General features: G+C 38.5%; 1 protein-coding gene across 1 annotated transcript in view; it reads left to right on the forward strand.

Annotated features, from left to right (window-relative positions):
* Positions 1–11,473, forward strand: part of MYOC (myocilin) — a 20,062-nt gene extending 8,589 nt beyond the window's left edge. The window contains exons 2-4 of the mRNA XM_077453006.1: positions 234–326; positions 3,857–3,985; positions 6,096–11,473. Of these exons, the coding sequence (XP_077309132.1) occupies positions 234–326; positions 3,857–3,985; positions 6,096–6,883 (1,010 nt within the window). The 3' untranslated portion in view covers positions 6,884–11,473. The remainder of the gene's footprint in view (positions 1–233; positions 327–3,856; positions 3,986–6,095) is intronic.
* Positions 11,474–11,822: the final 349 nt, after the last annotated feature.

The following is an 11,822-nucleotide window of genomic DNA, read 5'->3' on the forward strand; positions in this document are numbered from 1 at the left end:
AACATTATAAATGTATTTTAAAGCAAGACAGATACAAACAACAGGCTAATGCGGTTGGCAGGCTACCGATGCGGTTAAATATTACCAGTCTTACAGCTTTAGGTGTGAAGAAAAAATTGTTATCAAATTATATTTTATGATCCCAACAGTTTCACTTTTCAAAACTATACATAAACATTTCTTAGTCCTTTCATAAGCGTAAATTCTATTTAGTTATGCTCTGATTTTTTCAGGACCATCACCTTCTGAAATCCATGGAACTGGAAGTAGAACATCTCCTGTAGCAGAGAGGATAAGAGATGGAGTAAGAGATGGAACTGCAGACTGTAAGTTAACTTTATGTTTTGTGGAGGAGTCACACATGCTTTTTTATTATGCTCCATGCACACTGAAGCTCAAAAAAGCTATTTCTGGACGCCAGGTTGCTGGCAGAAAACGCTGGTTGAAAAACCTGCTTTTAACAGCGTTTTATACTAGCGTTAATGAGCGTTAATGAGCGTTTTACAGCGTTAGCGTTAATGGGCGTTTTTTATAAAAATACACAGAGGACACTCCAAAAATCCCACAATGCATTGAAAAATAGAATGCCGAACACTGATGAACGAGCGTTAATGAGCGTTAATGAGCGTTTGTCGTTTTTTGCCGCTGAAAAACGGCACTTTGAACGCGAATTTCTGGCGTTCAGAAAAAAGCCCATAAACTCCACTGCTCATTAAAGCTGAAAAACGTCCATGTGTGCATGGACACATAGGCTAACATAGAGTGGAGTTTATGGGCTTTTACAAAAAACGCCCAAACGCCAATAAACTGCAGTTTATCAGCTTCAGTGTGCATGGAGCCTTAATAGACTTGGCTTCACTCTCTTTACTTGGCTTCATTCATCTTTGTATAGTGGGGTCATGTTTACCAGGTCACAGAGATACTTATATGTCAAAAAGAAATTATATTTACACATTGTTGCTTTAGTTATAGCTACATATCACAGTACAATAGGACTTTAGGAAAAATTGTAAAACTATCAGAATTGTCTTTCCTCTATACTTTTTAATTTTGGTTTGACCATTTTACGATAAGTTTCATATTTGTAAATATTTACTACAATTTCAATTACAAACTTTTTTTCAAAAATATTTTTCTGATAGCATCATAATTCCTATCATACCCTAGACCAGCCTATTTCAACTAGTGCCCAGGCAGGCACCCTGGAGTGCCTTCAGGTTTTTTTCAGGGGTGCCATAGCAAAAAGCCTAAAAATTACCCAAAAATTGTATACAAGCCAGCAGGTGGATGAAGCTTGGATTTTAGGTACACAAAACCACAGGTTTTCATTGTGCACCATTACAACCTACCCGCTATTGGCATGCTAACAACCTCAATGATGTTCTTAGTTGATAAAGGGGCATCAGGCAGCTGCACAGCATGCTTGCCCCCCCTTTCTGTCAGCATTGGGGTCATATTAGCTGAGTGAGGGGGAGAAACTGAGGAAGAGAAACATCAGAATACTAGTCAGTACCAGTGTGCAAAGGTATATTTGCTTTGGAAGAATAAATCACCACTAATGTTAGGTGTCCTACATGTGTGGATGTTGCTGCATTATGTAAAACTAATTACAGGCATACCCCACTAATAAGTACACAATGGGGTTTATTAACTAAAGCTGTAAAGTGGAAAATCAGGCTAATTTCTGCATAGAGACCAATGATCTTCCAGGTTTTATTACCAAAGCTTAATTGAACAAGCTGGGGTTATAAGCTTGTTTGTTTCTATGCAGAAGTGAACCTGATTTTGCACTTTCCAGCAATAGTAAATAAACCCCATTGTGTACTTAAAAGTGGGGTATGCCTATATTTCGTTTTTTACATTTTAGAAAGAGGTAAGATTGTGCATACATTTAAAAAGGGTGTCTTAGCTAAAAAAAGAAAAAAAAAAAGCCTGAGAAACATTGCCCTAGACCAATTTCTCTCAGCCAGGGTTCCTCCAGAGGTTGCTTGGGGTTCCTTGAGCAATGAGCAATTTCTGCCTTTCAGATAGGTCTACTCTAAAAACAATGATCTTTTTAGCGATCTATAAGGGAGGGATTCTTCTCAATGACCAGAAATGTGATCATTCTTCTCAGTGACCATCACACTAATGTATCATATGTTGAGTTGGGGATGTAGTAATGTTTAGCAGGGGTTCCCCGAGACTGAAAAGTTATTTTGAGGGTTCTGCTGTTTTGAAAAGGTTGAGAAAAGCCACCCTAGATCCGTCTCTACTCCAGTTCACACGTATCAATACCCTGTTTTTATGCGTCATTTATTCAGCATAGATGAGGCACCAATGCTTCTCAGCCGCCTCCGTTGATTTCAATAGTAATGCTCTATAACTGCATTTATAAAGTGTTAGCTGGGCATTGGGGGAGAGACAGTGGAGGATCCTGTATGCCAAAATGCACTGGAAAATAGAGAGTTAGGAAAGAGCAACTCCTGCCGCTTCCTCTTTGTGCAAAATAACTGTGCAGTAACACTATTTACTTCTGTGCAGAGGCAAAAGCATCAAGTCAGCAATGCTGGCAGTGCCAGGTAGGAGTAGAAGCATTTAGAATTATTGCCAGTGGAAACACTTTTTCTTCAAGCAAAGCTGAGCTGGAGCAAGCCAAATGTGTCTAAGCCCTTGTACACACGGTCGGAGAATCTGTCGGAATGAGTCTTATCGGACCGTGTCGTCAGATAATCCGACTGTGTGTGGTATGCATTGGACTGATTCCTTCCGAATCTCCGTCCGACCCAATTTTCCAACATGTTGGAAATATTTCCCGACCAACTGGGCTGAACGGACCTAATCCGATCATGTGTAGAGCATTTTGATCGGACCAAGTGCCACACATGCTCAGATCAAATTCCTACATCAAAGTTATTGGCTACTAGCCTGAATGTAGTCCCATCGTAACGAAATTACGTCATCACGTTCTGAAAGATCGGATTTTTCGCCAACTTGGCCCGACCGTGTATATGCAACAGTTTCAGACACAATCCGTCGGACTAAATCCGACGGGCAAAATCCGACGGATTTGGTTGTCAAAATCTCCGACCGTGCGTACGTGGGCTAAGGGATCAAAGTATATGAATCCATCTTCTAGAGAATTCACGTAAATGTCTGCTATCACACCACAACCCAAGCACACCTGAAAGTAGGTAATTTCCTCCATCACTTCCCCATTAAGCACTTCCAACTAGAATAGAAATCATTTCATGGGCATTTATCATGCATTCCTGAAGATTTTACAACACTTCATAAACACAATGAAAACATATCATAAAGACACCATAAATGCTATAGGCACATTAAAGGGCATTGCTTTGTTCTTCATAATTAACATAGGTGTAAATGAGCCCTAAACCCAACAGGTCATGGTACACCTCAGTGTATGCAGCTGCACTAATTACTGAGTTAGCAACAGAAATTTAAGTCACCTTTGCAAGGTGATGACCATCCTAATATCATGACCTGCTGGGGGGTCATTAGTAGAGGATTTGGAAACACCGCCCTAGACATCTGTATTTATGTAATAGTGTAATAGCAATATATTGACTGAATTAAAGCAATTGTGAATATACCATAAATTTAGGAAAGGGAAATGAATTCCTAGTCACCAAGCTGGAATGGATTTAGATAAAATAAGACACAGGCAGATACCTTTTATTCTGTAAGAGGCAACCAATAGAAAATTATTACAGTGATAACAAAATGAAAATTCAAATAACACTAGCAACGACAAATTTGAATGTACTTAGTAAGTGTGGCTAGAGTAATAAAGGACTGATATTGGTGATAACAAATTAGGATTGCTTATATGTTATGGATTTTTACTTTATAGTGTCTCGATGGGGTGCAGATGGTGTGGGCTACCTGGAGCTGAAATCGGAGCTTACAGCACTTCCAGCTTCAAGAATGATCGCCGAAAACCAATCAAATGTTGAGAGTTTGCAGAATACTAAAATGGGTGGTAAGAATATTACATTTTCTGGACCTACTCATATTTGTTTAATCACAAATTTTTAAAACATTTATTTCACATTTCCAAGATACTATTTTAAACCGAGATATTAACTAAAGGAGGTAACCCTAACACTGAAAGCACAAAGGTGCCTTGATTCTTTTACAATGAGTTACTTTTAGAGGAATTATATTGTGAGATAGTTAAAGTATATGTGAACCCTAAGCTTGTAAAACAACCCACTCAGTTTAACCCCTTCACGCCTTAGGGTAAAGCAAATCTTAGGCAATCTTAGGCAAAATTGTGCCTAAGCACAATTTTGCAACTTTGACATGTGTTAATAAAACCGTACATATCATCACAACTACTTTGTGATCCAGGTGGATGATACCTTGTTTTTTTCAGGACATATTAGGCTTTCATTTGGTGGTCAATGGTAATGGATATCTCCTGATTTATTTTTATTATCAAAGGAAAACTGGGCCAAAATAGTAAAAAAAAAAAAAAAACATTTTGTTGAAATGTAGCTGTATATTTCTTGCTACTACTATAACCTTTCATGAAAGAACAACCCAAAATAAATTTTCCTGCTCCGGACGATCGCAGCAATACCATATAGGTGTAGGTTAGTTGTTTGTACCCGTAGTACAGCCCAGAAACATTTTGCTCTTTTTATCCAGCCTAAAACACACTGACACTAAAACACATGACTGGACTTTGACACCAAAGGTCCAACGGAACGAATCCGTCGGACAATTCGATCGTGTGTGGGCTCCATCGGACCTTTGCTGTCCAAAAATCTGACGGACTTTAGAAATAGAACAGGTTTCAAATTTTTTCGCTCGAACTCCACCGGACCCAGTTCCTATCGAGAAATCTGCTCATGTGTATGCTAGTCCGATGGACAAAAACCAACGCTAGGGCAGCTATTGGATACTGGCTATGAACTTCCTTATTCTAGTCCGGTCGTACGTCATCACGTTAGAATCCGTTGGACTTTGGTGTGATTGTGTGTGGCCAACTCTGTTCTTTCGGAAAGTCTGTCGTAACTCCACCGAAAGTCCACCGGGAAGACCGTCGGACCTAGTCCGTCGAAAAGTCCGGTCATGTGTACGCAGCATAATAATACTAATTTAAAAAAAATCCTGTCCAAAAAAATACTGACCCTGACCTTGAACCAAACACTAACTCTGGCATTGATCTAGATAAAATCTTGATCTAGGTATTTTTTTTTAATTATTAAGATTTAAAAAAAAAATTACACACACTTTTTTTCTCTGCAAGGAAACAGAAAGATGCAATGTATTTCTCTCCTCTATTCACAGAGAGAAAAAACATGGGGGCAGGATTCACAGTGACTGATCACTGTGGTAGCCAGTCAGAGGCTATCACGGCAATCAGGTAACCTGGAATTTGGATTTTCATGTCCCAATCGTTAGTATGGGGCCTGGGGCTCTTGGTGAGATCCTGGTCTCTGTGCTGGGAGATACGCAAATATGCAGACCAGCAGGAAAAAGGCTCAGTATAGTGGGGCCATACATTTGCATAAGTTCGACATCAAGGGGTTAAAATAGAAATGAAAGGCAACTAATTTGTGTGTATATATATATATATATATATATATATATATATATATATATATATATATATTAAAAAAAAGTATGAATTTAACAAGTGAACATATAACCTCTGTTCTCAGCTGCATAAGGAGCTTAGAGAGGTGGCAGTGGAAAAATTAGCAGTACAGTGAAGAGCTGTACAGGGAGGCATATCAACACATTGGAGGACAGGCAGGCTATTCTCCCAGCAAAGCCAGAAAACTGACCTCGTTGGTTGTGCTCCCATGCCTATCATGGTCAGTTTAAAATAGGAAAGCAGCGGGACTCACAGGAACACCAGGTATTTCACACAAAGGAAGAGATACAAAGAGAACTGGATACTTTTTAGCACAAGTACATGGTACAACAGACACATATCAGGAATATGACATTTTGAGGTAACATATTATTTAATTGGGATTTTCAGCATTAATAAAAACTCATTTTTTTTGTAACAATATTGATGTTTACAATAAAGTCTCAATATTTATTTTCATTGTGTCAATGTTTGCTACTTTCAGGAAGCTGTGGTGAAATTACCTGGGTTGGAGAGCCCAGTACTTACCGAAAGGCTGACAACATTGCTGGAAAATATGGAGTCTGGATGAGAGACCCAGAACCAGTTTCTCCATTTAATCAAGACACCATTTGGCGGATCAATACAGTGGGAGCAGATATACGCCAAGTGTTTGAGTATGAAAACCTTGACCAGTTAGTAAAAGGTTATCCAACCAAGGTCTATGTAGTACCTCGCTCCATGGAAAGCAATGGTGCGGTAATCTACAAAGGTTCCCTCTACTATGTACGACGAAAATCTAGAATAATAGTCAAGTATGATTTCAAGACAGAGACCATTGCAATTCAGAAGGAGCTTTCAGATGCTGGATATCATGGACAGCACCCTTACTCTTGGGGAGGCTATACAGATATTGATCTGGCTGTAGATGAATTGGGGCTCTGGGCTATCTATAGCACAGATAAAACTAAAGGATCTATAGTTATATCACAATTAAATCCCAAAACATTAGAGGTGAAGCAGAGCTGGGAAACCACAATTCGCAAAAACTCAGTGGCTAATGCATTCATGGCCTGTGGTACCCTGTACACAGTTGCAAGTTATTCTTCCCCTAGCACCACAATCAATTTTGCTTATGACACTCATACTAGTGTTCAAAAGCAAATCAATGTCCCATTTAAGAATCTGTATGGCTATAGCAGTATGGTGGATTACAACCCAAGAGAAAAGAAAATTTATGGATGGGACAATTATAACATGGTCTCTTATGATGTGAGGTTGTCTAAAATGTGAGAAAATATGGAAGCAGAAGAGTACAAATGGACAGGGCAGGGTGGGATGACTGTCTAATGGCATGGGGTACAGTAAAATGGAGGGTTAAGCTTTGCCAAACTTAGAAAGCCAAGAAATAGAGGAACTACCTCTTGTGCACTGACTCCCCATATTATGCATGCTTTAGCCACTGGAAACATTATTCCCCTATGCAGTGAGATAACTCTGACCAACAAGGATGCACAGGGGACAAAAGATGCTTTGCATAGTTTTGTGGCTTTCAAAGCTCCTAGTAGTATGTAACCATGTACGATATAAAGTATGTCTGACTTTTAAAATTCTACTTCTCCAAAAGACTAACAAATAATTCAAAGCTAGGGAAAGGGAAGAGATAATTCTCAAAGTTTATAACATTACACAGAAATTACAGCAAAGAAAAACAACACTATCATACTTCATTGAACGGCTGCTCAAAACAGGTAAGGCCAACAGTTTTAGAAAGGTAAAGCTACAGCTAAATACTAAACATATGCATTACCACCATAGTAAATTAGTTGTAGGTATGTAATGTAATTATATTAAGGCATGCTCTGCCTCATTGGTTCCAACAACATTTTTTATAATAATGATTTATTTGTTGATAGTGTCTATATAGATACAGGTGGACATGGCGAGCATAAGGATGAATTCAAATTTTCATATGCCATGCTTATTCTCATAAGAAAAATAAGATTGGTAATGTAAGTGGCATGACTAGGTAAAATTTTTCTTACTGGAAATTGATGGGTTACTAGAGTTTATTAATTAGTAACTCACTTTCTTAATAAGTTCTAGTGATCATCAGAATGAAGAGGTATGGAACAAAATAACTTTGTGCACCTATTAACTTTTCTGTTCAGAAATGTCTTGTGTGTTACCATGGCCATTGGCCACCAACCAAAGACTAAAGCCTCGTACACACGATCGGATTTTCTGATGGGAAATGTGTGATGACAGGCTGTTGGCGGAAAATCCGACCGTGTTTACGTTCCATCGGACAATTGTTGTTGTTGTCTTTTCTGCACACAAATGTTGGATAGCAGTTTTTAAAATTTTTCTCACACATATGTCTGTTGTCGGATTTTCCGAGTGTGTGTACACAAGTCTGTCAGACAAAAGTCCAAAGTACAAACACACATGCTCGGAAGAAAGGACGAGCCAGAATCAGTCGGTCTTGTAAACTAGCGTTGGTAATGGAGAATTAACATTTGTGACGTGGCAAATTATGAAATCTTGAAATGCAGCTCACATTCTCTTCTTCTCTAATGGGATAATAATGAAGCATCTTTGCTGGTGATACTGATGGAGTTATTACAAATGAATTTTCAACGGCTTTTTTTTTCTAGTGAAATCAAGAATGATATTTTTTATTTATTTTTTATTTTTTGGGCAAATTACCACAACACCATTATCCTGTAGTTTTTAACATCAAATATACAACTATGTTCATGTCCCTTGTTAATTTTTCATTGTATTTTTTAACTGTAACTGCCGACTCCCAAATTGTCATTTGAAGTAAAACACATAGCCAAGTATTATTCTCCACAATTTTTTTATTGTGCATTAAAAAAAAGAAAACAAATAAAATTAGACATGCTCTCTGCCAATAGAACTTACCAAAAAGTGCATTCTATGCATCCAAAAATATAGAAAATATACCAAATCAAATCATTATTCAACCAAAAAAAGAATGTCAAAGCAATAACTCCAAGGCCAATAATAAATAACACATTATCTCCTCCGATTCCGCAACATGTCTGGATGACGAACGGCCATTCAGAAACAAACTGAAAAGCGCGAAATGAAAAGCATGAAATGAAAAGCACGAATCAACACTCACCAAACTTCTACTAACACGAAATTAGCAGAAGTAGCCCAAAGGGTGGCGCTAAAGAGCTGAAAAAAAAACATGTAGCAGCATCAGAAACAAACTGAAAAGCGTGAAATGAAAAGCGCAAAACGAAAAGCTTGAATCAACACTCACCAAACTTCTGTTAACACGAAATTAGCAGAAGCCCAAAGGGTGGCACTAAAGAGCTAAAAACCATGTAGTATGTCACTACATTCGTGATTGATGGCCAACAATTGTGTGCCGTGTGTATGCAAGACAAGTTTGGGCCAACGCCCTTCAGACAAAAGTCCACAGTTTTGTTGGCCAACAATCCGATCGTGTGTACGAGGCTTTACACTGAGAAAAGGATATGTGAAAGTAATGTATGCACTGCTTTCATCAATGAATGACAGTTCATGGTTGCATACAGATAAATTTGGAAATATAAAGCTGTGTGTAAAAACCCTTTTCCTGACAAAGATTTCTTATTCTTCAATGTTGCTTACAGGCCTCAAATATGTTTAAATCCAGTGCGCTGTTGTCCCTTTTTTACATAAAGCTGCTGCTGAACCCTTTTTATATAACCAATCATCATGTCCTTGGTATAAGTAGATGAAAGCTAACAGAAATTAGTCACTATAGCCTTATGTACACCAAGTGCACTGATGCATAGCTTTCAGAATGTAAATCGTGTTTTCAATTGTTTTAATTTTGTTAAAAATGTATCCTATGAAATTATTCAGCATATACCACAGATTTTTATTTTTATTAAATTATACATAAATCATCTTTTTGCCTAATATGAGACTATTTTGCAGAGGGGAGCAATTAGAGCAGAGCTTATTCTTTCAACTTTTCTATTTTTGCTTTGGAAGACAAGAAGCAGCCCAATTTAATCCTTCTCTGCCCTGGCTTTCCAAATGTGTGCACAACCCCCTTCTAAAGAAGAACACGGAGGCTGCTTTTGCTGACTTTTTATTCTGGAAATGCTAGTTGGCTGGCTGTCATTCTGACACTGTTTCTTCAATACTTCGATTCCTTCTCATTTCATCTCATCCAGGACAGTAACTTTAGAAAGAACTGATGCCTATAGTCCAGTGATGGCGAACCTTGGCACCCCAGATGTTTTGGAACTACATTTCCCATGATGCTCAACTACACTGCACAGTGCATGAGCATCATGGGAAATGTAGTTCCAAAACATCTGGAGTGCCAAGGTTTGCCATCACTGCTATAGTCAGTATAATAGCCAGGCAAATAGCATCATCGGAAGGAGGTCAGCATTGCACCCCCTCCCCCCCCCCCCCCCCCCTGTTTCTCTCTAACAAATGCATACACTAGTTCTGCTGGTAGAAATGATAAGCTTATGCCACTAGGCACAGACAAAAATATGATATACATTCCGTTATAAACAGTACAATTATCTGCATTGATATTTTAATGCTTTCCCCTTAAGGACTAAACTGTGCTCATGATTTTCACTGGCTAATTGTAAAACAAAATAACCTTATATAGTAAGCTGCATGACATTTTGTTACTTGTTAGCTGCTAACATTAATCTATTAATTAAATAAATGCCATGTAGCCATAAAAAAAAAAAAAAACATGGAAGCTGCCACTGCCGACCTCTGACATCCACTTTTCCGTTTACAGCAGGAAATGCTTAATCATAATCTTACAGATGCGGTTTGATATCTCATCATTACTGCACTATTACAGAGATGAATTGAAAATCATATTGATTTTCAAACTCCGTGAATCTCTCGTGCCAGTCTCCCAAGGCCCCCCTCATCCACTTTTCATTGGTGAGATTGCTACACAACTGTGCCAATAATGTTTGCATAACTAAGGTTGATTTATTAAAACTGGAGAGTGAAAAATCTGGTGCAATCAGGTTCCTTTTTCCAAAGCTTAATTGAAAAAGCTGAAGATAGAAGCTGATTGGCTAGCATGCACAGCTGCACCAGATTTTGCACTCTCCAGTTTTAGTAAATCAACACCACAGTCTTATTAAGTGTATGGCCGTCTTCCAATAACTTCAGTTGTTTTACATTTAGGCCCTTATTAGCCTCTGTGTGGTCCAGCCCAATGCGTTAATGTGCATTGTGTTAGAGCAGCCCATTTTTTCAATGCACCAGAAAATGCACCTGCACTGTTTTTTTGATGCAGCATGCCACATTGCATGATAGTGCATTATCGTGCATGGCACTGCAACATAGGTACTAATAGAGGTGCTTTTCTTCAGTGCATTGGGGTTTCATTCTGAATGAAACAAAATGTGTGCATTGTGTGTTACATGTGAATCACAGGTAACTTAAAACCCCTTTCACAATGGGGGGCTCTTCAGGTGTTTTAGCGCTATAAATAGCGTCTGAAAAGCACATCTCAAGTCACCCCAGTGTGAAAGCCCAAGTGCTTTCAGACTGGGGCGGTGCACTTGCAGGACGGGGAAAAAAAAAGTCCTGCAAGAAGCAGCTTTGGGGCGATGCGAAAAGCGCCGTTATAACAGTGGTAAAGCGCCACTGAAACTAGCACCGCTTTACTGCTAATGCCAGCACCGCCCCAGTGTGAAAGGGGTCTAAATCATGTGATAGCACAGCTGAAACATGCCTATTATGTTTAGTCCTAATTACCATTTCTCTAATGTTATTGAAGCCTTTAATAAAACATTTATCATTTGTATTTGTTGCTAATGAGTTACTTGTGTATTATAAAAATAATAAAGAAATATATTTTCTAAATCTTCTTAAGAGATCTGGATTCATTTAAAGTGTATCTACGGTCAAAACTGAAAAGTATCGTATTAAATTCCACATTGTACTTTATTTCTAGCCTACTTATATTTATCTGAATAATGTTAAAGTTTGTAAACTTACTTTGTGAGGATCCCCACAATTTATTTCCTTGAATTCTGTGACACTTATTCACTGTGCCCTGTGAGTAGGCACTGCTACAGAGGAGCTGAGAGGAGGAGTTTCAGGAGGCGGAGTCAGCACAGGAGTCACTGCCTGCAGGCAGCAAGGTACCATGGGATCCGTTTCATTCAAGGAAGTGCAGATTTACACATTGGGGGTTATTTACAAAAGGCAA

The sequence above is a fragment of the Lithobates pipiens genome, unplaced genomic scaffold, assembly GCF_037356315.1.
Source record: "Lithobates pipiens isolate NorthernLeopardFrog02 unplaced genomic scaffold, aLitPip1_a1.2 Scaffold_23, whole genome shotgun sequence".
In the NCBI taxonomy this organism is placed as follows: Eukaryota; Metazoa; Chordata; class Amphibia; order Anura; family Ranidae; genus Lithobates; species Lithobates pipiens.